Source organism: Alternaria dauci, chromosome 1 (genome assembly GCF_042100115.1).
Source record: "Alternaria dauci strain A2016 chromosome 1, whole genome shotgun sequence".
Classification (NCBI taxonomy): domain Eukaryota; kingdom Fungi; phylum Ascomycota; class Dothideomycetes; order Pleosporales; family Pleosporaceae; genus Alternaria; species Alternaria dauci.
In genome coordinates, this window is record NC_091272.1 from 1,038,915 (window position 1) to 1,065,968 (window position 27,054).

General features: G+C 52.6%; 12 protein-coding genes across 12 annotated transcripts; 6 read left to right on the forward strand and 6 right to left on the reverse strand.

Moving 5' to 3' along the window:
• Nucleotides 1-781: 781 nt before the first annotated feature.
• ACET3X_000333 (uncharacterized protein) lies at nt 782-2,260 on the reverse strand (the record flags this gene model as incomplete). Its single annotated transcript, XM_069447617.1, has 3 exons — nt 782-1,530; nt 1,584-1,978; nt 2,028-2,260. The coding sequence occupies 3 exons, from the start codon at nt 2,258-2,260 to the stop codon at nt 782-784; spliced, it is 1,377 nt and encodes a 458-aa protein (XP_069310575.1).
• A 432-nt stretch (nt 2,261-2,692) lies between these two features.
• ACET3X_000334 (uncharacterized protein) lies at nt 2,693-4,349 on the forward strand (the record flags this gene model as incomplete). The annotated part of the gene is made up of 3 exons (XM_069447618.1): nt 2,693-3,250; nt 3,343-4,192; nt 4,243-4,349. 3 exons carry the CDS (start codon nt 2,693-2,695, stop codon nt 4,347-4,349), a joined length of 1,515 nt encoding a protein of 504 aa, XP_069310576.1.
• Nucleotides 4,350-5,635: 1,286 nt separating this feature from the next.
• Nucleotides 5,636-6,699, reverse strand: ACET3X_000335 (uncharacterized protein; the record flags this gene model as incomplete). The annotated part of the gene is made up of 3 exons (XM_069447619.1): nt 5,636-5,739; nt 5,791-6,613; nt 6,664-6,699. 3 exons carry the CDS (start codon nt 6,697-6,699, stop codon nt 5,636-5,638), a joined length of 963 nt encoding a protein of 320 aa, XP_069310577.1.
• A 315-nt stretch (nt 6,700-7,014) lies between these two features.
• Nucleotides 7,015-8,649, forward strand: ACET3X_000336 (uncharacterized protein; the record flags this gene model as incomplete). The annotated part of the gene is made up of 1 exon (XM_069447620.1): nt 7,015-8,649. One exon carries the CDS (start codon nt 7,015-7,017, stop codon nt 8,647-8,649), a length of 1,635 nt encoding a protein of 544 aa, XP_069310578.1.
• A 1,140-nt stretch (nt 8,650-9,789) lies between these two features.
• On the forward strand, nt 9,790-10,644 carry ACET3X_000337 (uncharacterized protein; the record flags this gene model as incomplete). Its single annotated transcript, XM_069447621.1, has 2 exons — nt 9,790-10,337; nt 10,401-10,644. 2 exons carry the CDS (start codon nt 9,790-9,792, stop codon nt 10,642-10,644), a joined length of 792 nt encoding a protein of 263 aa, XP_069310579.1.
• Nucleotides 10,645-11,502: 858 nt separating this feature from the next.
• ACET3X_000338 (uncharacterized protein) lies at nt 11,503-15,402 on the forward strand (the record flags this gene model as incomplete). Its single annotated transcript, XM_069447622.1, has 7 exons — nt 11,503-11,809; nt 11,865-12,420; nt 12,472-12,834; nt 12,888-13,090; nt 13,138-13,234; nt 13,976-14,036; nt 14,209-15,402. 7 exons carry the CDS (start codon nt 11,503-11,505, stop codon nt 15,400-15,402), a joined length of 2,781 nt encoding a protein of 926 aa, XP_069310580.1.
• A 314-nt stretch (nt 15,403-15,716) lies between these two features.
• ACET3X_000339 (uncharacterized protein) lies at nt 15,717-17,174 on the reverse strand (the record flags this gene model as incomplete). Its single annotated transcript, XM_069447623.1, has 2 exons — nt 15,717-16,990; nt 17,048-17,174. 2 exons carry the CDS (start codon nt 17,172-17,174, stop codon nt 15,717-15,719), a joined length of 1,401 nt encoding a protein of 466 aa, XP_069310581.1.
• A 1,075-nt stretch (nt 17,175-18,249) lies between these two features.
• On the forward strand, nt 18,250-18,797 carry ACET3X_000340 (uncharacterized protein; the record flags this gene model as incomplete). Its single annotated transcript, XM_069447625.1, has 2 exons — nt 18,250-18,552; nt 18,615-18,797. 2 exons carry the CDS (start codon nt 18,250-18,252, stop codon nt 18,795-18,797), a joined length of 486 nt encoding a protein of 161 aa, XP_069310582.1.
• Nucleotides 18,798-19,571: 774 nt separating this feature from the next.
• Nucleotides 19,572-20,671, forward strand: ACET3X_000341 (uncharacterized protein; the record flags this gene model as incomplete). The annotated part of the gene is made up of 2 exons (XM_069447626.1): nt 19,572-19,759; nt 19,807-20,671. The coding sequence occupies 2 exons, from the start codon at nt 19,572-19,574 to the stop codon at nt 20,669-20,671; spliced, it is 1,053 nt and encodes a 350-aa protein (XP_069310583.1).
• Nucleotides 20,672-20,784: 113 nt separating this feature from the next.
• On the reverse strand, nt 20,785-22,334 carry ACET3X_000342 (uncharacterized protein; the record flags this gene model as incomplete). The annotated part of the gene is made up of 4 exons (XM_069447627.1): nt 20,785-20,879; nt 20,928-22,051; nt 22,104-22,129; nt 22,185-22,334. The coding sequence occupies 4 exons, from the start codon at nt 22,332-22,334 to the stop codon at nt 20,785-20,787; spliced, it is 1,395 nt and encodes a 464-aa protein (XP_069310584.1).
• A 360-nt stretch (nt 22,335-22,694) lies between these two features.
• On the reverse strand, nt 22,695-24,271 carry ACET3X_000343 (uncharacterized protein). Its single transcript, XM_069447628.1, has 4 exons — nt 23,834-24,271; nt 23,666-23,772; nt 23,195-23,612; nt 22,695-23,123 (listed from the first exon to the last, which is right to left on the reverse strand). Exons 1-4 carry the CDS (start codon nt 24,047-24,049, stop codon nt 23,061-23,063), a joined length of 804 nt encoding a protein of 267 aa, XP_069310585.1. The 5' UTR covers nt 24,050-24,271; the 3' UTR covers nt 22,695-23,060.
• Nucleotides 24,272-24,762: 491 nt separating this feature from the next.
• ACET3X_000344 (uncharacterized protein) lies at nt 24,763-25,650 on the reverse strand (the record flags this gene model as incomplete). The annotated part of the gene is made up of 1 exon (XM_069447629.1): nt 24,763-25,650. The coding sequence occupies one exon, from the start codon at nt 25,648-25,650 to the stop codon at nt 24,763-24,765; it is 888 nt and encodes a 295-aa protein (XP_069310586.1).
• Nucleotides 25,651-27,054: the final 1,404 nt, after the last annotated feature.

Sequence of the window (27,054 nt, forward strand, 5' to 3'; positions counted from 1 at the left end):
TGGGAACTCGAATCGCTGGAAGGCGAACGAGGCACAAAAAGATGCCGGCCGATGTTCGGAGTCGAGCACAGCCGCCAATCACGCCGCAATTGATGACGGACCGCCTCGGCCTCCACCGCTGTCGGGCTGCGATATCTCACTATCTAGTAGATGCTGCTTTACTGTGCTAATCTGGGCCATTGTATCGTGCAGGAAACCTTGCCGCGCATCCCGTCTGGCGCTGCGAGAGCTACTCTAGGTACTATTTCCGCGACCGATGACGACGTTCACGTGCGAAGAGATCCGACTCTGCCCCGCACTGTGCGTGCCCCACTGCACCGCCTCCTAAGCCATCTGCGAGAGTCAGCCAATTTCCCGGCCCTCCGATTTGACCATTCGTGAGCATGTCGCGAGGACAGTGGCCGTTGCCCTAGTTAATCCACATATTCATCCAGGCCTTGTGTTGTTGAACGCGGGACTTTACATACGGTGCAAATGTTTGTAAGAGGCGGTCAACTAAGAGTAAAAAGGAAATCACCTCGATAGGCGCGCGAATTGCTTCTTTTGGCAAGAAACCTTCAATAGAATCAATAATCCTACTCCATCCTCAAATGCATTAGAACGCGGTAGGCAGCATGTGCCTGTCACACATCTACCCGGTATCAGGCCATTACCGGCTGGTCCCATGCAAGCTTCCAAGTATTATCTTCACTGCCGCTGCATGAGCAGGCTGCATGATCTAAATAATTTACATGTTCCAGAACCCAATAAACCCATCGTTCTTTACACACATATCATACACCTACAGATTGTCCGCCGTGAAGATAAGCAACGCCATGCGATGCCGCACAAACAGCCCCAGAACTCCGACCGCGAACTGGAACGCGAGCAGACTCATGGCTAAGCGGTCTTCCCGCATGGGACCAAACCATACTAACCATAAATTGATTAGTGTAAAGTTGCTCGACGAGACCACCTGCCCCTTTGCATCCATCTCAACATCAAGCATCCGAAGCCGGTGCAGCACCTTGAGACTCTCCGCTATCGGTCGTCGTAATGGCTTCGTAAATTCGACGCGCGACGGCTCCAGTAGTCCTGTCCGTGCGTTGAAATGCGGAAGCCGATGTCGGGGACATGGTACGAGATGAAAGAGCTGGGGTGCCGAGTAGACGAAGTTGAACGCTTGTGGTATGAGCAGCAATATTAGCGTTTTACTGAAGTGGCCGAGGATAGCGACAACGGCGAATACCATGCCCGCAAAGTAGCAGTACGTATCCCCCACAAAAACTTTTGCGGGGTACCAGTTGTGCATCAGTAGAGCCAGCGAGACACCGATAAATGGCAGTAGCAGGTACAGCGAGAACAGATGCGAGTCTGTTGCCGGATGCGGGTATGTTGTAAACGGCGAGAGATAGAGGATGTCGTTGCCAACAATCAGAACTGCGATGACGATAGACTGAGCAACTTCGATGCCGTTGATGCCCGCCAAAATGTTGATGCTGTTCGAGGAGAAGATGGACATGAGTGCCATGTAGACGTAGTACAGCCAGCCTGGACGTATATCAGCACCTCATTCCGTAATCACACACAGCGCAGATACATACCCAGATCAAAGAGTTCGCCCAAGTAGGGTCTTAGTGGTACCGGGACAACCATCTGCGTGACGCCAAAGTCGACAAAGTAGACGACAAGCATGGGAATGACTGCAAAGGCGGGTATGAGCACCTTGTGTCGCCATCTTATGTCGAACAGATCGTCACCAATTCCAAGCAGTACGATGGACTGAAGGGAGAGAATAGCGGATAGGTAAGATGCAAGCTTGTTGTGGGGAAATCTGTGTAGTAGTCTCCCGGTCTCAATCAGCTCTAATTCCTTTATGATGTCCCTGTTGCCGCCCCCTGAAGTTGCGACTACAATGTCCTTGTAGAAAGGCCATGGTATGAAGAAAATCAGTACGAAAAGGTACACCATCGCACATACCGCTCCCATCATCTCGGGGCTGTTGCTGTCAGTTGGTGAACAAGCCGATCAGAACACGTGGCACTTACATTTCAGTCTGCTTGAGTTTGCACAGATCTCGCCCCTTGAAGCCGCGCTTCATGAAAGCATTTCCAAGCCATCGTATCAAGGCATAGCAAAATGCGAATGCCAGGCCACTGAGCGCTATCGACGCAATAAGCGGCTCACCATCACCTTGAAGGGTGTTGGTCAGCACTCCAAGACAGGCGATTGACAGGGAGACCAGCGAAAGAGACTCTGTCGATGACAGCGCACTTGTCATGGTGACTGTGATTTTGTTGAAAGCCGCGGTGACGGAGGATCTTGGCACGTGGACGCCTGTAGTTGTTGACTCCGCCCAGCCGTTTGCTGTCGCGAGGATATCAGCGACGGTCGCGCAACCTCCTCACAACAACACCAACTGAGATCGCCGCCTTGCCCAATAGTAATCTCTTTGTCTGATTCAGGAGCCTGATCTCGCGTGAAGTGTTCAAATCGAACTTGAGACTGACAGAGAGAGCCGATAGTTAGTTCCACAAGCTTCAGCAACGAACACGAAAAGCTCACAACGCGAGCGAGAGACGACAAGAGCAGAGCAGTCTGCAGAAGTTGTGGTTGCGGTGTTTGGTGAGTAGACATTCTGGCAAGGTGTTGTTTCGGCTTCTTCCTGCTCTGCTAACCCGAAACGATAGACCCACGAACATTGGCATCAAACATGGCGGCCAACAACAACAACGCGGGCGCCCTGGCAAAGACTGATCATCTCTTGGACGGTCTGAATGCCGTAAGCACTCACCTTGCGTCACCAAACTTCCTTCGACAACTGACTGCGTCCCGTCTGCCGTCGGCTGCGGTGAGCGATTCGTCGTCCCTAAGCCCCACCAAAGACGAAGCACGGTCGCGTGCACGCAAGCCCGACCTCAACATCGCCGCCGCGCTTGAAGATGAAATCGAGGACGCAGACCTGATCGCTCCCCTGATACAAGAGCCTTGTGCCGACGGTAGCACAGGTAGCATTGAGCAGCGCGTCGTCGACCACCTAGAGGCCGCCTTCGTGGGCGCGCATCGCGTCTACGCTAACATGGCTGCAGCGCAGAGCTTCCAGACCTTCTCGCATGGCCACCAGGACCTCGTGCTCGCTGTCGACTTCAACTACTTCGGCACGCGCATGGTCACGGCAAGCTCAGATCACCGTGCCAAGGTTTGGGACAAGAAGGACGATTCGTGGACCCTCATCGAGAGCTGGAAGGCTCACAATGCTGAGATCATCGATGTAAGTCATCTAATCTTCAGCCGCAAATCTCCTTTCAGCCGCCTGCATACCATTTCGCCACTTCTGTGAACCATTGCTGACTTTGATGTTAGATCAAGTGGAACGGCCCGTTCATGGGCGAGGTCGTCGGCAGCATTGGTGAAGATGGCCATTGCAAGATCTGGCAAGAGGACGCCACTGAGGTAGCCATGTCGGGCAATCGCTTCAAGCTGATCTACAACCTGCAGTCGTTGACCAACGCTCCGTTCATGTCTTTGGACTTTAAGAACATCATGCAGGAGACTTGGCTCGCGCTCATCACCCGCGACGGCTACCTCACTGTATATGAGCCTCAAGATCAGAGCAACCTCCATGAGTGGACCATCCTGGCAGAGCGCTGGGTCTCCGAGAACAACCCTCCAGAGCGCCAAGATGAGGTGGGCTTCAAGGTCGTTTTTCACAAGGAGAAGTTGCCCTGCTGGACCGCCATTACCGCTGGCCTCGACCGCAAGTCGCTCTCTCTCGCTGTCGCCGCCATGAAGGACGTCCTCGTCTTCCGCACTGACAAGGCCAAGCGCTTCTTCCAGGTTGCAAAGCTGGAGGGTGCACGCCAGATCATTCGAGACTTGGCTTGGGCTAACGGCTCTATGCGAGGCTACGACATCTTGGCCACAGCTAGCAAGGATGGCGCTATTCGCATCTATGAGCTTCGCACGCAAATCGAAGACAAGAATGCCACACCTGGAGCTGCATCTTCGTCGGCTCCGCTGTCAGTATCTCCGCGAGGCCATCGACAGAACGCGCCATCTGGCATAGGAGCTGGACTGGCCGGAGCTTCCAAGGCCCCCGACGCGTCTCTTGAGAATGAGCAGTATCCTGGTCGCATCAAGCAGAAGGCAGAGATGACCGATGAGCTGACCAACCATCACGGAGCAGTTTGGCGTGTCGCATTTTCACAGATGGGTAAGCCAGTCCAACGGAGCATACGTGGCCACAGCTAACAACTACCATAGGTGATCTTCTCGTTACTACTGGAGACGATGGCAGCATCCGCACCTGGAAGAAGGCCGCTGACGGTCACTGGCAGGAATATGCCCAGATCGAGACCGCCGAGGACTAGCGGGCCAATCCAGTTCTGGTATTGCCAAGTTCCGGAGGCGTTTCTGACACGTTCTGGATCAACATGAAAGCATGAGTACGATGTTTATGGCGTTGGCGGTAGATGAATTGGCGACAGCTTTCTAGCAAGCAGGTATCGCAGAGCTGAAGCACAATGCATAACGAAACGATCCCAGGATCATTCAAAGCGAGTTCTGTAGGAGTCATTTTCGGCGTTTGGGCATATGGGAAACATCACAGGACACACGACGCAGTGGCGCATTCTGGCTACCGCACCTCGTCAAGTCATCTCACGTTTAGATACCCACGGCTATTCCATCACGGAACCATCAGCCATATCATGGTGGGACTTTCACTTCTGTATAGTATCAACCTCAATCGAACAAGCATAGAAACGGCGTTTTGTTTTACATTGTATTGCTCAGCACTAACCTTCGATTCACTGATGGAGCAACAGCGCAATATTGGTACTGTTCCAGGAGCGGGCGTTTGGAGAAATGCGGGGGAGATCATTCGGCAAAGCATCGAACGGCAGGGTGGTAGGTACCCCCATTACTCTCATATTAACACCATTCTAACATACCCCAGGATCATTTTCGACTGCAATAGCAATTGTTATCGAAAGGTCGGTTGTTATATCCATGCCGCGGAGACACAGCTACATTTTTTTTCGCTGTTTGTGTCGCATGGCGGGACAGAGTTTTGCTGGTCGGGTGGTTGTAGAGGTTGGGGTTGACTTAGGCTGGTTTGAGATGTTGGGCCCTAGAGTGTTGAAGATGCATGGGGACTCGAAAGGCGTTGCATGATGCTAGGGACGTGGTAGGATTAGCGCGTGTAGATTAGTCGGATTGAAGACGTGGCCAGTTTGATAGTGGATCCAACTGCGACCATGATTCAACATGAAGAATATGATCTTGTGATGAGCGAGGATATCCGTCAAAATGGATAAATATCCACCGAGTATATATTCATTTCATTCATCAATTACTTCCATCCAATCAGGCTTCGTGGCGCAATGGTAGCGCGTCAGATTCCAGTACCACCTGGAGCTTCCTGAAGGTTAGGCGTTCAAATCGCCTCGAGGTCACACCTGATACAATTCTTTTTGCCAAAGGTGGGCAGTGAGCTTTTTGCTGCCGTGTGGATCCGATGCACTGGTGCGTTGTGCTTGGTCGATTGCGGTAAAGAGGGGTGACTCCACCGAAAAGAACCGAGGATCTGGACAGACATTTTTGCTGAACCATGTTTGTTTCTGAAATTGTTGTATATTTGCTGAGATTGCTGGAGCTACCCGAAAGATCCGAAGATGACTGCTTTGCCAGATGAATTATCCTCCTGCAGCATAGACCTCTCGAGCATCAAAAGAAGATGCGACGTTCTTATGAGCAGCTCTACCCTGTATTAGCGACCGGCTTAATGGAAAGGAGGACGCGACAACTCACCGTCGAGCTCGATATCGTAAGTAACTGGGATGTCTTCATCCGTGCTGACAAGGATTGGTGCGTCCCTTCGAAGTTTCCTCTCCCTCACATTGAAACGTATACCGCTGTCCTTCCTTGGACTAACCCACAAGATGCGCGGATCTTCCAAGTCCGCCTTTTCTTCTTCTACCTCTCTTACGACCTCTTTCCCCTTACCTATCTCCTCAACGATCTCAACAGGCACTTCTGTGTTAGTTGCCGAACCTTTCGCCGCAATGTCGCGTAGCCACTCTCTCCACACCCGGAGTACGCCCTCCTCGACGTCAACAAAATTGGTAAAGAGGTTATGAGGCCCGATCTTGACAAGATTGGTCTGCGCGACCAGCTGTGTGAACAGTTCATGTGCCTCCAACCCCAGCGTCTGCTTGACTGTTTCACCTTGGTACTTCTCCTGCACTGCACCTGGAAAGGTGCGACTGCCAGGCACGTCTCCAGGTCTTGGCTTCACTCTCCTCCCGCCCGCTTCGAGATCGCGTCTATGTGGACGGTAGCGAGAGTACATGTTATACATATCGCCTAGTCTACCAACCTCCTTCGTGCTCGAATTAGACTCATCGTATTGTGTCAAGCCGTCGGTGCATCTGTATGTACAAAAATACGGTGGCTCGGTGAGCTTCGCGGAGGGGTGGAAACATTCGAGTAGCACGGAGTGCGAGTGCAGCTCGGCGGCTGCGACGAGGCGATTGTGCAAGATACGTAGGATAAGCGTGTATATACGGTGCGATATTGTGGTCAACTTCAAGAGCTCAGGCGTCGGCATGGGAGTGAGGAGATGTAGGAGCAGCTGCGGTGATTAGCATCTTGCCGTCAATGCTGATATAACAGACAGCAAACCTCATTGGGAAGTCTGTAAAGATAACATTCGCCCATCTTGGTATTCACGATCGTACTGAGATCGTTTCAAGACGTGTAGTCACAGTGTCCCGCAAGTGAAAGCTGGCAAACATGCGGGAAGGGAGCAACGCCAGCAGCCGGAGATAAGATATCGTCATGGCGATGCTAGGCCCATTTTGGCAGACCGAGGCCTATCTGCATTGGGCTAGCGCGTCTTGTTGACGCGCTTTCCCATTCAAGCTTCACCACTCACTTTCTCTACCCATAACGCAAAACATACCCTTTCAACTAACTTTCAGTCTATAGAACAGTGAGTACAGTGCAGCTGTATTGCCGTGGTCACCTACCATCATGCAGGGCTTTGTCCGTGGGAGGACAGGCAGTCCCTCCAATGCGCAACCTCAAGGTAAGCCCGACCGGCAAGCCAATGCTGCAAGTGCGAGGATACCCGTAAAGAATGGACATCCCCGTCTACAATCCCAAGCGCCCTCTGATGTCCCAGCGCGCGAATACGTCAACGCCAGAAACAGCTCAGCTGCGTTGCAGCAAACGTCGCAACATCGCCAGCCAGGTCTGGGTCCAGGCAAGAAGCGTGATCTCTACGACACTGATGCAGAGAGCATCGACACCACCGTGAACCAGTCTGTGGTACAGGTCGAAGATAGTCAGCAGAAAGAGCAATACCATCAGCAACAAGGTCAAGTTGAGGGTGACGAGGAGAGCGAGGAAGATGAAGATGAAGATGACGACGAAGCAGATGGAGACGGAGAAGAAGCAGACGAGCCGGAAGATCAGTATCACTACCCTGGTCACGAACTGACACCAGACGATGGAGACTATCTTCAAAGGGCCAGTCTTGGCCACTTTCCTCACGCTGAGAAAATTTCGTTCCTGCAAACCGCGGATAACAGAGGACTCCCAACCGTTGACGGTGACTCATACCCTAGCACCACTAATGGTGAACTCTCGGAGTGGGGAATTGGGCAGGAAGCAGCTTCCAACTTCCACGACGGTCGTGCTCCCGTGTCTCAACGCCAGAATGCCAACAATCAAGCTGTACGTATGGCGGCCTTGCAGCATCGGCCACAACAGCAAAGCCAAAACGATCAGATACCCAGCCACAACATGCATCCTCCGTCGAAGGTGATTCAGCACAGTGCTCAGCTTCGCGAACAGTCGCGCGCAGCTGCACCTGCTCTGCAACAGAGAGGCCAAAGCATCCAGCAATCTATCCCCGCCCCGTTCGCCAGCCATCACCAAACTCACAGTCGAAAGGAACCCTATACCACTGATAGCCAACCGGTTTACTCGAATCACCATCATAGTGCATATGCTCAGCCCGGTACATCTCAGCAAAAGCCTCCCCGACAGGCCTCTATTCCTCGAACTCAAATCCCGCTCAAACAGAACATCATATGGACCAAGCCGCCTGCGCCTACAAGGCTTCCGCCTCCACTGCCTGCAATCCAAGAGCCTGTCGTGCAGGAACAAACAATTGAGCAGGCTCAGGTCGACGAGACCGAGACTGTCCCACCTGAAGACTATGATTTGAAGACGCTGCTAAAGAAGAAATACGAGGAGCTCAAGAAAGAACCCTTCGATGTTGATCCTCGTGCGCCACCGCTAGTGCTCGCTGAGGAAGAAGGTCAGAAACCTCTCGTTGAACGTCTGCCCTTTGTGCAAAAGAACCTGCATAAGGATCAGCAAACCCAGTTCTTCCGCTCTCTACCTACTACCGAGTGGGAAGATGCTGGCGACTGGTTCCTTGACAAATTCCAGGATATCGTCCAGCGCACAAAGGAGGCAAGGCAGAAGAAGCGTAAACTAGCGCAAGAGTTTGAGGCGGAAGTTGAGAAGCGCTATGAGCATGTATCAAAGAAACAACACCAAGTCCAGGAGGCTATGGAGAAGATGAAGGAACAGGGTGAGGGTCTGATGCCTAGGAGTCCAAGACCTTCCAAGAGCCCTAGGTCCAGGAGAGGCTGATGGCGAGAAACTCCCGAGACATCTTTCTCTTCCAGATGATGTTTGATGATTACGCGACACATCACAATAATGAAGGATACATATGGTGACTGCGTACCACTGAGGATGGCGCTAGGCGACGTAACAAGTGTTTTTCGCGCACCATATACCCATATCTGTTAGTATAGATCCTGTTTTTTACTCAAAAGTCATGCGGATTACCTTTTAGTCCGATCGCATATTGTTTTCATTCCACACCTGTTATACAATGAGGCAGGGCTTTCCCAGGCGGAAATGATTATGAGCTTGGCCGGACCGCAAGCGGCATCACTGTTCTCCGATACCACAGTCCTTGGCACTTAGGTGAGACATGGCATGGACACATCCTCGTCAAATGCCTAGGCTGCTTGAAACGCAAGCCAGGAGCAGGAATTTTCGAGGCCATGAAAACGTAGTCCTGAAAGCTACATCGTTGTATCCCAGTCATGGACAGACCTTCGCACTCTTCCCAGTAGCCTTGACTGAGAACTAGGGTCGATACGGAAGTTCATTGGACATGATCCGATGATCCACTCTTTTCCTTAGAAAGGATGTACGCCATATAAAGGAAAAATCGAATATCCCGTAGCTGCCTAGATGGGGTATCGCTATGTAATAAAACGATAAAAAGCTCCCTGTCGCTGTCTAGGTACAGTGTTCCTTGTATGGTGTGGATGGGGCCGCGGTCTCCACGAGTGTACCAAGACGAGCTACGAAACGAAACACGAGATAAGAGCATTGCGTAAGCGGGAGGCGGCACGTCACGCGTGGGAGTGAAAGTCATGTGGACATGTTACGCGGCGGAGGCTGAGTCGGCATACGCACAAGGAGCTATCCAGGCCTCCGGATCCACCTTCCGCGAAGTTCGCCTTGCTCGGAACATGACGGAAGCTTGGCATGTCAGCGTTGACTTCAACGTCAGGATGTAGCCACGACCCAGTATTTTCTGGATTTAGTGGACAAGTAGATCCACGTCTTTGCAACGTGACAGCTCCTTTCGTCTCTTTGTGATCCTTTTGTTAAGTTGCTGCCATTCCCCTTCTAGTCAACAACCACTCCAGCATTACAATATACCCAGTTTTACCCTAGTCGACATAATCAGAACGCCAGATCTAACCGAATATGCCGTTCGAGATATCCCGAGAATGGTCGTCCTACCACCTCATACCTCAATCCGTCGACGTTGCCCTGGACCCTCCAGAATCCTACTTTTTCATAACAGACTTTCTGATCATATCTTGCGGTATCCTCTATACTCTCTGCTACATGTTCTACACTATCCGAACCTATTCAGATCGGTATCTAGCTGGAACTGTACAGTTTCTCTCCGCGACCATGGCATATGAGATTTACTACGCATATGTCTGCACGACGACGACTTTTCAACGGGCCTGTTTCTTTGTATGGTTCCTGTTCGATATCACGTTCGTCACGGTGGCGCTCAAGCATGCGTACAAGCCCGAGGAGAGGAGGAAAACTGTGGTGAAGTTGCTGTGGCAGGTACCGGCTTGGATGGGATTCTTGTGGTGGGTTGGCACGGTGTGGCCGGATGAGAGGGAACAAAAGACGGCGTTCTTTACGGGGTTGTATCTGGAGTTGCCGATCGGGTGGGGACAGATCCTGTATCTGGTTCAGCGGCAGGATACCAAGGGACAGAGCTTGGAGATTTGGTATGTCGACCTTTCCTCAGGTAGTTGGATAACATCTTTTCTGAATGATACTCACAGAAGTAGGATCACACGATATCTTGGATGCATTACAGCCTTCTTGGTGTTCATCTGGCGATATGTTAACGTACCGGAAAACTGGTCCTACGTCGGGAACTGGTGGAGTATTGGCGGAATGATCGTTACGCTTTTGCCAGAGACGGTATATCCCTTTTTCTACGTTTGGGCCCATAGGAAAGAGAGGGAAACCGTGGAGAGAGGGATGGTGATTGATGGGGAAAAGATGAAAGCTGGCAACGACAGGGGGTAGATGAATGCGTGCCGCATTAAGCCCCTGCTCTAAGGACACCTGCAGTGGTTCATGTTAACAGGCTAACAAGACGAAAGATAATACTTACCCTATCAGAGGCATCTGACGAGAGTTCTGTCTATGTAAATATCTGCACATCAGCCATGGCCTATACCAACTATAGTCATCTCTTTAGCCCCAATACCAAAACAATGGCCAGCCGTATTTCCCATATCATCAGCCGTGCTCATGGTTTGAGCATTGTTCTTGTATGACTGGATAGCAGGCACAAACCAATACCGGAAATTCGGCATCTTCGGCCAGACCGTGGAATGATGCTGCGACAGCTGCGCGAAACCCAAGACGGCCGATCGGCTTCCAAGAATTTCAGTTACGCGAACAGCTGTCACAAACCGTGTGGAAAAGGATCAGAATCGTCTGTCGGCGTTCTTGGAGATAGCGATGAGACGAGTGCTCATTTGGGTCGTCTGAGGCGTAGCGAAGTTCAAGAGGTGATGGACTAGCACGTAGAGCGATGCACAAGTTTTTGTGCGGGAATCAGGATCGTCGACAAGCATCCTGGTGCCGTCAAACAAGCTTCCCAGCCGCGCGATCTAGGCCACACAAGGCGTTTTTCAATGGATCGCAGCCACGAGATTGAGCGCTTGCACGCTCGTGCGGTGAACATGACGCTGACCTAGCCGCATTGCCGATCGTCAGCCACACCAATGGTACCTCCGCGTCGCAAAGTGAATTTGCTAGCACCTGCCGCGATACATCATCGGCCCTAGTCTGTCCATCTTCTGTTTACTCTCCCGTCTTCCCCCTTCCTCTCCTCGTCGCATTCTTCGTCCATCAACGAAGCTAATCATCGTCACAATGGCGCAACGAGGTGAAGCCGCCGACTACTACACTGGTGGTGTGCCACCCCAAGACGCGTACAAGGGTCAGCCATATGGACAATCACCACCCCAGTACGGCCAGAACTATGCGCCGCCGCAAGGCCCGCCGCCGATGCAGCAGCCGAACGGCTACGAACAGAATGGCTATGGCGACAACAAACAGACTTTTGAACAAACGTTCAAGCTCGACAAGCCCAAGTACAATGACTGGTGGGCCGGATTGCTCTTCATCCTAGTCTTTCTCGGTTATGTCGCCGTCAGCGCAATCTCAATTCGGGGCTACTGTAAGTATTCGTCGCGACGCAATACCAATTGGACGCAATCTGATCAACCATGCAGCACGAACCAACAGCGGAGGCATCTACGGCGGCGACACGAACAACTTCGCCCTCAATTCAAACACCATCATCCTCTTCGCCTTCGTCCTCGGCCTAGCCATCGTCTTCAGCTATGCATACATGTGGGCTGCGCGCAAGTTCACCAAGCAGTTCATCTGGATCACCGGCATACTCAACATCATCTTCGGGTTTGTCACGGCAATCTACATGCTGTCCAGGAGGTACTGGTCGGGAGGCATTGTTTTCCTGCTCTTCAGCGTCTTCTACGTCTTCTGCTTCATCAGCTGGATTCCCAGGATTCCGTTCAGTGTCCTTATGCTGCAGACGGCCATCGACGTATCGAAGAAGTACGGACACACCTACATGGTATCATTGATAGGAGGATTGCTTGCCGCCGCACTGGGCGCATGGTACTCTGTCACTCTGGTGTCCATCTATGTCCAGTATACCCCGAATGGCGCCAATTCGAATTGCAGAAACGGTGTGGGTGATTGTGGAAATGGCAAAGTCATTGGCTTGCTCGTCTTCGTTACGTTCGCCATGTACTGGATCTCAGAGTAAGTGCTAGTGGGATGCAGCTGGACGCATTCAACCACTGACAGCAATAGATGGCTTAAGAACACAATCCACACTACCATCTCCGGCGTGTACGGATCGTGGTACTTCAACCCGAACTCGATGCCCAAAGGCGCAACCCGCGGAGCTTTCAAGCGCTCAGTCACCTACAGCTTCGGCAGCATTAGTCTCGGCAGTTTGCTCGTGGCCATTATCCAGTTCCTGCGCCAGATCTGCTCGGCTGCTCAACGCAACGCGGCCAGCGACGGCAACCTCGTTGGCGCAGTCCTGTTCTGCGTCTTGGGCTGCTTGATTAGCATCTTGAACTGGGCTGTCGAGTTCTTGAACAGATACGCATTCAGTTATATCGCTCTCTACGGGAAGAGCTATGTGGCTGCTGCGAAGGATACCTGGAAGTAAGTGGAGAAGGTGTTCGAAATTTGGGAACGTCAAACTAACTCGAGAGTAGGATGATCAAAGACCGTGGTATCGATGCGCTGGTCAATGAATGCTTGATCGGGCCGGTGCTTTCCATGGGAGCCACTTTTATTGCCTATGCCTGCGCGCTTTTGGCCTACCTCTACCTCATCTTCACATCGCCTGCCTACAATTCCGATGGTGCATACACTCCCGTTGTAGTAGCATTCTCCTTCCTCATTGGCCTTCAAATCTGTAAGTGGCTCGAAAAGGCTTCGGGAATTTACGCTAATCTGTTCTAGGCAACATCTTCACCACGCCCCTGAGCAGCGGTATCGACACCATCTTCGTTGCCATGGCGTGGGATCCCGAGGTACTTATGCGCGAGCACTCAGACCTGTACCACCGCATGATAGCAGTATACCCGCACGTGCAACAGGCCATCCACGCATAAAGCGGGTCTGCGGAAACTATACCCTTGACTGAAGCATGGGAACTATACAAAATCTTCCTAATCACGAGATACCCACTTTGACCCGATCGCGATGGTTTGCGGCACAGTTTTTCACGATTCTCGTTGCGATGGCGGGGCTGCCCTGATGGACAACGCAGGATGTCGGGCTTGGCGCAACTAAAGGCGGGAGAAGGAACCGGTGTCTCCACAAGGCGGCCGGCGACGCTATTGCTATGACGTACGACGTTTCCAGCCCCATCCACACCATGGAAAGCGTGATCGAGGCGGAGCATTGTGTTGGGAGTTGCACGATCTGGTGCCGCGTCCACGGCCGAGAAGACTCCGCATCGCGAGGCTCTGTCTGGTCAGGTACAGGCTTGGGCATCAGCACGACTGAGGTAATTAATATACTGTTTTCACTTGATGGTGCTGGGTTGCTATCAGCCCACTGTACATTGTTAGGTACAAGCGACACGTCAATCACCCACGCCTTTGGGATTGCTTTTGCACGGAGTCTCGGTTCGTGCCTGCCTCGATTCGATCTTAGCAGCCAATTGGACCCACACAACGTCACCGTTCGTTGCGGGGGTTCTTCTAGCCATTTCACCCAACGCGCTGGGCGCCCCCAACAGTAAACACGACTTGCTCCCCCTCCCTCTCTCACCCACGGCCTACTGCACCTCCAGGCTCACCTGCACACCGCCCACTGAGAGAACCTTCTGGCCAACTAAGTCGCGCCCGATTGCAGTACGTGGCCCACAAGTCCCTCTGCCTCCTGCTACATATACCCCGCCAACGCGCCTGCCTGTCCCACCATCAACACAACAACAACCCCTCTTCCTCACCCTGCCCTTCAACCACTCTTACCTTTCCACAACACAGCCCCAGACCATCCGCCCGACTAACACCCAACCTTCAGCTACACACACACCCACACACCATGTCCTACGAGAAGAAGGCAGTACACTTCGGCGGTGGTAACATCGGCCGCGGCTTCGTCGCCGAGTTCCTCCACAACTCTGGCTACGAGGTCGTCTTCGTCGACGTCATGGACTCCATCATCGAGTCCCTCCAGAAGACGCCCTCATACACCGTCACAGAGATTGGTGATGACGGCGAGCGCAAGTTCACCATCGACCACTACCGCGCCATCAACTCCAAGCACGAGATGGACAAGGTCATCGAGGAGATTGCCACCGCCGACGTCGTCACCTGCGCCGTCGGCCCCAACATCCTCAAGTTCGTCGCTGAGCCCGTCGCCAAGGCCATCGAGGCCCGCAAGCTCGACTACCCCATCGCTGTCATCGCCTGTGAGAACGCCATCAATGCCACAACTACATGGAGGGGCTTCATCGAGGGCAAGCTGAGCGAAGAGACCAAGAAGAACATTGACAGCAAGGCTCGCTTTGCCAACTCTGCTATCGACCGCATTGTCCCACAGCAGCCTCCCAACTCTGGCCTAAACGTTGTCATCGAGAAGTTCCACGAGTGGTGTGTCGAACAGAAGCCTTTCGAGAACGGCGGTAAGAAGCCGGATGTTAAGGGCATCCACTACGTCGACGACCTCGAGCCCTACATCGAGCGCAAGCTCTTCACTGTCAACACCTCCCACGCTACTGCCGCCTACTACGGACACCAGAACAAGATCCAATTCATCCACGAGGTTCTCCACGACAAGAAGCTTCACGACACCGTCCGTGACGCTGTCAGGGAGACTGCCCATCTGATCGTTACCAAGCACGGCGTCAAGACAGCCGAGCAGGATGAGTACGTCGAGCAGATCATCAAGCGTATCTCCAACCCCGTCCTCAAGGACAATGTCGAGCGTGTCGGCCGCGCTCCTCTTAGGAAACTTTCTCGCAAGGAGCGCTTCATCGGTCCCGCCGCTCAGCTGGCTGAGAAGGGTGAAAAGGTTGATGCCCTTCTCGGTGCCGTCGAGCAGGCCTACCGCTTCCAGAACGTCGAGGGCGACGACGAGTCTGCCGAGCTTGCCAAGATCCTCAAGGAGAACTCCGCTGAGGATGTTGTCACCAAGGTCAACGGCATTGAGAAGGGAGAGCCCCTGTTTGACCGTCTTGTCGCCATCGTCAAGAAGGTCCAGGAGAGCAGCTGAATGTCTGCCGGTGAACTCTGCGGAGTCGATGGGGCTTGACAAGGGTCAAGCAGTCAGGTATATGAAAACTTAGCGTGGTAATTTTCAGTGAGGAAGATCAAAAGCGCCCTGAGCGATGGCTTCATGTGGCGAACCCTTTACGGCATTGACTGGAATCAATGTCCTGTGTAATGACAACGAGACATGATAATGAATATACCCCAACAACTTCATTTCTCTACAGATCTTCTCATCATGCTTGTGTGATATACACAATAATAACTGAATATTTACATAGAAGATAAACGACTCTACCTCATCGAATTGCATGCGTCTTAAGCCCTCGCATTCCCGCTCTTCCAACCTTGGATTTCATCCAGCGTCAAAACGTACTCATCTGCGTATATCCTCTTCATCATATCCAAGCTGTTCCACTCGCCACCCGTAACGTATTCGCCACTCCATACAGCAAAGAAGACCCAATCGGCCTGGTAGGCCTTCAACTGCTCTGGCTCCATCAGACTGCCAATTTCCGCAGCAGCAATCATCTTGGTGTCGTCCGTGAGTTCAATGAGTTGGTTGTATGTGGCGGAAATGGGTCCATGGTCACCCTTGGTGTAAACATCTGCAGACACGATATCGACAACATCAGACCCGGGGTACCATGCCGGGTCCACCGAGTTCCATACCCAGACCAAGTTGTTGAGAGAGTGGTGGACGGTGAGACGCTCGTAGACGATACGGTAGAGTTTCTTGCATGCTTCGGGACCTTGGGCACCCCACCAGAACCACTTGCCCTCGGCCTCGTGCAGCGGGCGCCAGAGGACGGGTACACCGGCATCCTCGAGCTTCTTGAGCTGGACTGCGATGGTGTCAATGTCCTTGATGAGCGCAGTGTAGTTTGCGTTGGTGGTATCGGCGAGCGCGTCCGCGATGTTGAAGTCGGTTGCTTCGGTGTAGAAGCCACGGTACCAGGGTTGAGCTTCAGTATCGTAGAGGCCAGCTGGAGCATTCCAGTGCCAGGCAACAGTCACTATGCCGCCTTTCTCTGCGAAGGCAAGAGCGTTGGTGGTCTCGTTGGAAGAGGCACCCTTGGCAATGCGACCTTCGGTGTAGTCCATCATGTCTACGCCGAGGATGGCGGGAGTCTTGCCCACGTTGGCTGTTACCCATTCTAGGGAGACTTGATCGTACTGGCCTGACAGAATGTTCTTGCCGTAGATACTACCCAGGTAGCTCATCAGAGCTTTTGCATCGGCGTTTGCATTCGCGTTGACTGGAACAGTTGTTATGTTGTGCGGGCCTCGCTCTGCGGAGGGAGACAGCGTAATGGCATCGATCAGGTACCAGCCCCAGTTGCTCTGAATTTCGATTGTGTTGTTGGCATTTTCCTCGAGCAGTACTTGTCCTGCTGATACAGTCGTCCACTTTGTAGTAGCTGGTAGGCTGATTTGCGATCCGGATCCGCCGTTGAGTACAACGTACGTTTGCTTGTCGCCGTTGGGGCCGTTGTAGATGAGCTTGAGATCGTACAGACCGCTGGTGTTGGAGGGAATTTGGAATGTGACCTTGTCGGTCGCGTCGGAAAAGCCTTCTACATAGCCGGAGCCTGTATGGTGTCAGGAGTCTACAATGGAATCCAAGAGGGTACTTGAGATCTCCTTACCCGTGTAGCCTGCTACCGAGGTAGCTACTGTTGTTCCGGACAGTACTGCGTCTTCGGCCTGGTAAGTCACTGATTGAGCTGTGACGAAGGAAAAGAATGCCGCCAGGGCATATGTTGAAGTGAACATGATATCGCCGGTGTGAATAGCTTGTCTGGGGATGCCCGAATTGTATGATGAGGAAAAGACATTATATATTAATATACTTGACTCTCTTTACAGTCCCCCCAGTTCATCTACCTGGTGCTAAGATCAGCAAATTAGAGAGGATACCCGTAACCTATCTTAGTCATCTCTGATGCTCTAACAAGCCCCCCTTATAAGCTTAGACTTTGCTAAGTATCAGAATAGAGAATCCTATAGGTTATTCTAGAGGTCTGACGCCTGCTAAGGCCTGATTTTGGCACCGGGCAGTTGAACCAGGGCGGGACTGTACACTGATCCTCAATCTCAATTTGCAGCCATGTCCACTCTAACCCGGAAACTTCGGAGCCGTGTCTCCATGCGCGATATGTCAGTTCATTTGTTTCGAAACATTAGCGTGTCTTGAGGCCTGTAACGCATGACTTGGAACACCGCTCCACAGAGGTCATCTAGAAAAACAGCTGTCGATTCCGCTCGCCGGGCCTGACTGTGATCTTCTGATCAGCTGTCTGTAGATTAAAGGGATCGTGTTTGCCCGTACTAAAAGCCGCCAATGAGGTTATTTGTTGGTGGTTGGGTAATTTATGTCCGCGAACGTCTCTTTTCGAGCATATTCCCGATTCATTCGCGCTACTCAACTTACGTCACGGAGCGACGCCATACAAGAGAAACTCGAACACCCGACTATGAGGAGAGCAATCAATCTTCTCTTGTATGGTGATACCCTGCCCAGGCAACTGCGGGGGTGGCGTTCGATTTTTCCCTAGTATGGTATAGAGCTATAGGTAGATGTGCCCGATAAAAAGCGACATGTCTCCAGGACCACGACGTAAAATGCGTAGAGGTGCGTTGCGATGAATCGAGGATGATGCGGGCTGGGAGAGTTATAGCTTGTGCTATGGTTCCGACTACCGGTAAGACGCATCGGGCGCTAGCGCGTAGCGACCTTTGGGAAGACTCACACCTGCAGCCTCAGCAAGCATAGGTGGTTACGACTTCTACGATTGAACCCTATAATCGACATCTGCCAGCGAGCAGATATTCAGCGCATCCGCCCAGCATGACAGAAGCCGAACGTCCCAAGATTGGTGTAGGTGTCATCATCCACGATGATGCGGGTAACATCGTCATGGGCGAGCGCGCAGGCTCCCATGGCGCAGGTACCCTCCAGTGCCCCGGGGGCCACCTCGAGTATGGCGAGTCATTCGCCGAAACAGCTGCAAGAGAGGTACTGGAAGAGACGGGGCTTGAGGTGGGCAACATCAAATTCCTGACTGCTACAAATGATGTTTTTGGCGAGGGGAAGCACTATGTGACAATATTCGTCACTTGCACCATTACTGGTGAGAACAAGACACCAATGGTAAGCTCTTGTTCGTCCCGTTTGATCAGCGGTCGTGAATGGAAAGCTGATGAACTTGGTAGCCCATGGAGCCGCACAAGTGTGCTGCGTGGAGTTGGATTCCCTGGACACAGATGTGGGCTTGGGCTGGAGAGCAAGCAAAGGCTGAGCAAGAGGGGAAAGAGGTGGAGAAGCACTTGTTTCTCCCGCTAGTCAACCTATGGAGGGAATACCCTGAGATGAAGGATGCGCTCGTTGGAAGGTGACCACGGCCTTATCGATAGTGCGTCTCACCTGGACAGCTTTCTGTTTCCACGCCACGTGGCTATTCACTCGTTTCTCTACACACACCCTCAGCACAACATGACAGCCTCTCCTGTTCAAGAATACGTGGGAACGGCAAGAGAATATGTCATCGGCTTGCCTACGCGGTTACATGTTCTATTCTGCAGCAATTGGCTCCAGCCCTTTCACTGAATATGGCGACCATATACCAAGACCCTAGTTATGAAGTTGTACCGAGCCCTATCTATAGTCATCACGCCGGGCATATGCTTCGGACTAGGGAGTGTGATTCGTATCACCACGTTCTGCAGCTATCCACCATAAACCCAGTCACGAAGGAAAAGAACACCTCATCCAGAGTTTCCAGAATCCAAGTCACCCGCGAAGACGAGTGTTTCAAGTAGCATTACTGCCTGATATCACCCCTTTAGGAAACTTTCTGGAACGAGCGTGTGTATCATTAGCAGGGATGTCAGGGACAGTGTTTGCGGCCTTCACCTCGCAAGGCCAAGGTTTCCTCGAAAAAGTCGAGAGAATGCGAAAGAATTAAGTTACACTTTCCATAATAGTGGGTGCCTGCGGCGTTCGTTTCAACTATCGTTCCTACACTGCCACGTTTGCGGCAGCCTCTCACTCTGCTTAATCTGCAACTTCTTTTGCCGATTTTCTTTCCTCCTCAATTTCTACACACCTTTTGGATTCTCAATCTCTGTCAGCAATTGCAGTGAACCGACAACTTCTCGACTACAGCAGCAATGTTGACAACTTCTATCCTCGCTGCGAGCAGCTTCATCGCTCTTGGGGATGCGTTCCCCCATCACTTCCATGTAGCAAGACCTACTGCTCTAGCCCCACGAGCTGATTACATTACATTTGGCGGCGACGGGTCTATGAGCGCTGGGTGGCCGAAGCAGGCTGAGTGGATGCCATTCGACGAAGCCTGGTATGTCCTCATCAAGGAAACAACATATCACAGACTTATTGTAACAGGAGCGCCAATCAATACTTCATCAAGAACTCATGCAAGTACAACGGCTGGGGCGACAACAACAGCGACGCGGAAACGCAGGCCATCAAAGACAGCATAGAGTCAGAATCAGAAGCTTCCGGCGTCCCAAAAGAGTTCATCCTCGCCGTCATGATGCAAGAGTCCACGGGCTGTGTCCGCGCTCCCACCTCAAAATCCGACGCACACAACCCAGGTCTCATGCAAGGCGCGGGTACCGCAACCTGTCATCCTCTCGGTCAGAGTCCCATTTCGCCCTGCCCCGCCAACGACATCCGCGCCATGATCCGCGAAGGGACTTCAGGAGAAGGATTGAGGACAAGTCTAAAAGAGTCGCTCGATGCTTTCAGTGCTACCACGGACGACAGCAAGTACTACAAAGCGGCGCGTCGCTACAACTCCGGCTCGCAAGTCACAAATCCAAATCTGGGTCATGGCGCTACGGCGTGCTACGCTTCCGATATCGCGAATCGGCTCATCAAACCGTTTGGAGAGAGCAGCTGCGATAACAATGCTGTTGTTGGACTTACCATGACGGCGGGCCACGAGGGCAACGACAGCGAAAACAACAATAGTGAAAACCAGGAAATCGACCTTGATCGACACCAGACCGTCAACAAGCAGCCAGCACCAAACGAGGTCAGCGATGTATCAGGCGGCGATGGTGGTATTCTTGACAACAACATCACAGGCGCTGCCGCTGGCTGTATCAAATACTACACTCCCGCGAAAGGCGTCACCTGCGAGTCCGCACCCGTTGCTTTCGCCACGCTGCGTCAGCTCAACTCGAAGTTGAAGGACGATTGCTCCAACCTCCGGTCTGGGTACCAGTACTGCATGGCTACTTGAGGGTGATATTGGCTGGGAGAGACAGACTGAGCGATTGGGATGTTTCAATCATTTTCAGGGTGTTCATTGCTTCCTTCACATGATTCATCGTCTTAGGGATCTAAAATAAGCCTCTACTGCCCAGAAACGATCAACTGAGTGATATCGTCAATCTCCTTCACCGTCGGTGTCAAGTTCTCGTGTCCATCCTTGGTAACAAGTACGTTATCTGCAAAGCATTAGCATATCGTCGACGCCCCTCGTCGTATCAACATACCTTCAATCCTCACACCGCCCACACTCCAGTACTTCTCCAGCACACTCTCATCGATGAACTTCTTCTTCTCCTCATCCTTGAGATACGGCTCGATGATGAACTTGCAAAAGTAGATGCCAGGCTCAACGGTAATAACGCAACGTTCAGGCAGAGTGCCCCTCTTCCTCAGATACCTGAACATGATATCCTTGTCCGCGTAGTTGGGATCGCCACCAGAGTCGTGAGTGTCCATTCCAAGGTAGTGGCCCAGACCGTGAGGGAAGAAAGCTACACTAATTCTCTTGTTGAACAGCTCCTCTGCATCGCCCTTCAGTATACCGAGATGCAGAAGTCCCTTGATAGCGATCTTGTGAGCAAGCTCGTGGACATGGTCCCATACAACACCGGCCTTGAGTGCGTTGATACACTGGTGCTGCATATCCAGCACAATCTTGTAGATGGCAAGGGATTCTGTCGTGAACTTGCCCTTTACAGGGAACGTGCGTGTGATATCGGAGGCGTAGCAGTCAACCTCACATCCTGCATCCAGCAGCAGAAGATTCTGGTCTGAGATTGGCGCAGCGTTGTTGACATAGTGCAGTGTCGCGGCGTGTTCACCGGCCGCAACAATCGAGTGGTAGGCTTGGTTCTTCGCGTTGCGCTCTACACATGCCTTGAGGAACACAGCTTCGAGCTCGCATTCGTTCTGCGCTTTCGCTGCAGCCTTCATAACAGCTTCGTGAGCTGCTGTCGAGATGACGTTTGCCTTGCGAATGAGCGCGATCTCGTAGTCTGACTTGGTGACGCGACAGTACTCGATGGCGGTCTTGAGTTGTTTGAATTCCTTCTCTTTGTAGGAAATGAAGGTGACGTGATCGGAGACCTGCTCTGGAATGGCGTAGATGGTTGATTGAGCCGACTCAGATTGGCTGGCAAGGTGGGAGTTGACGTCCTTGGTTGTTAGACATTCGTCAATGTCGTACTTTGCTTTGGCCTCCTCGGGGCTCATAGGCAGACCGGACCAGATGACCTCGTCGGGCTCTATGGGAGGGATGAAGAGAGTGAGTTTTTCAGTGGCAATTTCATATACCAAATATGAGTCTGGCAGTTCGCATCCGCTGAGGTAGAAAAAGTATCGTCGCTGACTAGATGAAAACAATCAACTCCATGCTCGTCTTCCGTCGCTACATCACCTACCGGAACGGCGCCTCGCCATCGTTATCCTAGACAAATAGATTAGTATTTGCTCCAAACCCGAGCATCCTCATGGGCACCTACCTCGTTCAACTTCAATTTCTGCGCCTCTAGATAAATCGTTCCGTTCTTGTCGCCGCCCTTCTCGATGATCCACTCTGCGACCTTTTTCGCATGTGCCTTGGCCGGGTACTTGCCCTTTAGCACATCTTCGTAGTTTTCGGCAATAGCCATCTTGTGCACGTTTGTCCAGCTGCCGCTCTCTGCAGACAAGGTGTAAAAGCAAGGTGTTGCGATGGCCGAGCGTGTTGTTGATGATGGTTGACGTGTACGTAAAGTGTGTCGAAGCGAACGGCTGATTTGAGGCAGTAGGGCACGCATGGAGAGCTTCGAGGAGCTTTGCTGATGTTAGGCGCGGTGATAGCTACAGGCCGGGAAGGTGGGGGTGGTGGGGTGAGCTCGTACGCGTCTGACGGGTAGCCGCGGTCTATCGTTGTACGTGTCGCGATGTATCAAAAAGGAAGGTGCATCAGTTCTTTCCGACTGTAATAAAACAGATGTCGCAAACATCCACCGCGTGAATGCAGATATCGGATTGATGGTTTTATAATATTACATGACCATGTCTAAGTTTTTAGCCCACAACAAATCGTTCAATGCCAACAAACACGCTCGAGCTCCAGACGCCAGTCCGCTATGCCGTCATTATTCAGCGCGAACCTATGTACGCTCAATAAAGATAAGAATACCTCCAGACTCCCATTGTTCATACGAGCGACGAGCCGCTAAATGCAATTCGTGCTTTCACATCCCTAACCCATAATCTTCCGCATAGTAGATGGACAGCCACGCCATGCGTTAATGTCTGCCGTTTGTCGAAGACGGTGTAGAAGGGTCGTTCATTTCCATCCGTTGTGTTGAGTGGCCCATCGATTATGCTTTTCGAAAAAAAAAGGAAAACTAGTCCTGCCAGCGTCGGAGGTATTTGGCCATATCGTCGGTAGCGTGAGGAGCCGCGGCAACCTAGACAACAATCAGTACATGTTCCAGATAGTAAACAAGCCGCGCATCTCTGCGCACAACAAATGACGCACCGTGTTCTCTCTGCTCTTGACAGAGAATGTTTGACTCTGCGTGAGCGTGGTCTGAATGCTCGGTATTGGCAGTTTCGTCTTTGCAATCTTGACGCTGCTTGTGGGATAGAGAGGCTTTGTGTTCTTGGCGGTAATCTTTGTAGGTGGCACAGGCTGCATGGGCGCATAACGCGTAGGACCCGTCTGCATCGTGTACTCCACACCGTAGTCGCCCTGAGCAGGGTCCGCCGCAGCGGGATCAGTTCCATCGGTCGTCGAGTCTTCGGTCGCTGGTCCCGTGGTGGTGTCAATCTCTGTGGCAGCCTTCTTGACAGTAGGGTTGAGGATGTTCTCGCCTGTGAAGCCAGAGAACTGGAAGCGGTCAGAGTAGGTGACGAGCTGACCGCCAGTCTTTCCGACTGCGATCATCTTGATGAAGCTGTGACCGTCGAGTTAGCCTCTTGCTGAGTTGGGTAGGATGCGGAAACATACTAGGCATTGGCCGTCTTCAAGTCCTCAGACATGCTTGCTTCGATCCGACCCGAAGCTGTGTTGCCCGCTGAGAATGCACCGCTGGGTGTGATGGTACCCACTACGAACTGTATCCCGTTGTTAGCATATCCCCACTACGTCTCCACGAATGCCGGTGTTGTAACCTACCTGCTCAGAGCCTTCATTGCCTCCTACAATCAGCTGCAGCTGGTAAGTCGTCAGATCTGCGAGCGCAGGTCCATCGCCGCCCTCTTCCCATTTCACTGTAACGGCCGTGCCAGCCGTAAGTTTGTCGCCCGCTTGCGGTGATGTGAATTTGACGCCAGCGTTTACGAGTGGAGACAGAGCGGCGAGGAGCGCGAGGGGAAGTAGTAGCCGTGTCATCGTGAGAGATTGTGATAGCAGTAGCGAGTGGCGGTCGGGCAGCGGTGTGGCTAGGAAAGCGAGCGTGGAGGGGTGTGGGTCGCAGCTGCTGTCCGGTAATGGAACGAGGGGCACGATACACACAGTGTACGCGTAACTTCAATGCGATAAAACAGATGCGTCGGGGCGAAACAACAGCGGGGACGGGGACTGCGCGGTGCTTGTTGGTGTTAAGTGAAGGATGGAGTCTGGAATCAATCAAGCAACATGCGGCGACGCCAGGGGACGATCGTCGTTGCCGCGCACGCTAAGCTGCAATTGGCAGCGATCACCGCTCTATTGCGACGCCTCAACACCATGGCAATAAACAAGTACCTCCAGGTCCATGGTTGACCACACTACAATTGTATTACCGTGCATATCGTTGCTATGGCACTTCAAACAGCGTAAACAGGCAGCATCCGATTTGCTCCACTCGCCTATCTCCCACTTGGGGCCGGTACCTGAATCCTCAACATCGGGTCTCCACAATCAACCGCCAAAAGTGGGCTCGCTGCAGCTTTTGTTTGCACCTCGAAAATTTTGACCTTCCAATACACACCTCTTGGTGTCTATAGTACACACGCTTCCCAGCTATCATGCCTGTGTTTTGCTACCCAAACGCCGTTGTTATGCTAGATGAGGATATCCTAAATTCCAATCAAAAGGAAATGCGGGCCTTTGCGTCGCTACGTTCAAACAGCCTGCGCGTTCCTTATCTTTGGGCTGCCCAGTTTTAGACTGAATGATGACGGTAATCTGCATGTCATGGTCGCTGCTTGTCCCGCCTTTTGCAGCTGCAGCGTCAAATCTTTTAGCTTCTCTGGTGTGAAGATTTGTACATCGAATGACAGCAAAAACTCCACACACAGCTCCAATCGGCTGAGTGCTGCCTCATCGACGCCTCCCACAGCAGCAAATCGTTTTTGAGGCCACCGGTGGTCTTCAAGTGCCTTCATTGCGACGAGAGCGCATGCCAGGATGAGGCGGTGCATGGTGCGGTATGTGAGGGGAACGCTCCTATCGATAACGCATAATCGCAGCATGTACGATCCAGCAGCCAGCCAAACAGCAGTAGACAAGGGGCAAAATCTTTGGATGCGGTTCATGTACTCCTCGACACCAACTTTGGGCACTGTCTTTGAGAAAAACTTTCGAGCCATGTTGGCTCGCTGCACGGACTCGGGCTGCGCTCCGGCGCCGATGTCGTGTATAGTGACGGGCTCATCGTGACCCGCTTCGGGTGGAGCTAGTTCGGTGGGTTGATGATTCTCTTTCTCAGCGGGTATGGGCGTCGCTGGCCTGGACGCTGTCCGCCGATGTGATCGAATGAGATGGTTTTCCCTTCCACCAGGCGTTCCAGGCCGTGAGAGTGGCGGTGTTGCTGGTACGTCGCCAGCTGCGTTTGCAATGGCGATTATCGAGCGGGCAATCAACTTCATGGCCGTCTCCCGTGACATGGTCAAAACATCGAGATCGGTGTCATTGGTTGGTGGTGATGGTGCGTCCTGGAGGCTGAGGCTGTTGAAATGTGGTAGTACACCTGCATCGCCTGCCGGGTTGGGTGCTGAGGGAGGATCCATGGTTTGTTGGTTTTGAATGACCGGTGCAAGTACGAGTCGCCTCGGATGCACGGTCTTGTATGGAGGGGCTGCGTGACACACTTGGATCATTTGGACGTGTGGATATGCTGCCGATGTCTACCGATATACTTTGCAGGTGGAAAGTGTATCGAGCAAGAACTGGAAAGACTGATCCGGGAGGCAGTATGCTAAAATGTCGGAAGTCTGCAATTGATCAACACAAAGTCCAGCGTAGTGCTGAACATTAGCTTACACTGGGGTGTGAGGATCAGCGCGATTAGTGTGATGATCAAGTAGGCTCGTATTCGTAGGGATTAGAGAGATGGCGAGGTGAGTGCTGTTGTTGTATGGCAGGACGATGAAGACACGATAATGGACAGTCTTTGGGCGAGGCGTTCAGTTTGTAGGGTCAAGTGACGCTAGAAGGATTGCGTCTTGACTTATTGCAGCTGGTCAGAACCTTGGTGCGAGCGCCGTCCCGAAGCTCGCTGCCGCGTTGTATAAACGGTGGCCATGGAAGAGTAGCCCAAAGTGGCTGGATAAACCCGGAAAAGGCGCGGTGAAGCGTGCCGGGTGCGTTGGCGCGTCACGATGCGATGGTACGTGGAGGGCTGGAGAGGGTCGACTCACGATGCGAGGCCCGAGAGCAGGTCTCGTGAGTGCAGAAGAAGGCTAGAGCGCAGGCCCACCGGGCCGTGACAATGCAGGCAAAAGACGCACAGCTATCTCCCTAAACAGCCTGCATCTGTCGCGACGACGAGAGAGAGGAAGAGAGACGGTGGATCCAAGGCGTCGTGATTGGCGGTTAATTTGCTCTTAAGTAGCCAGCACCGGGATGAGCAGATGCATAGGTTGGAGCAGTTCCGGGGTGAATTCCGAAAGAGTGCGCGAGCTGGTAGATATCGGGCTCAAAACTGCGGGGCACCTGCGCGGTTCTGCAGGGTCTGCCGGGCCTTAGAAGAAGCGACGAAGCCCTGGCGACCTGGCGACACGCTCGAGCGGCTTACTGGGCTGTCATGTGAGAGCGCAATTGCGGAGATGGGAAGAGGATTCTCGGAGAAATGAAGCACACCGGGCCAGACTCTGATCTATAATCATTGCCTGCTGAACCGCGGCAACCTCACTCTTGTGCCTCACCTCGCCTTCCCCCCTCCCCATGCTTCCAGAGGGCATCGTGACCACTGTCTCAGTCGCGGCTACAAAATATGTTCTGTCCATGCACGGCTAATGCAAGCCCGTCGCATTTGGACGGCGGGCAATGATAGCACGGAACAGTACACCCTCTCCCACGACCCTCTGTAGATCCAGCAACACTATGCATGCATCGCGGGACCGGGTCGCTGTATCGCAAACTCTACGATCGTACAACTTGTAGCCAATCGACCCACCCTTGATTTCACGAAC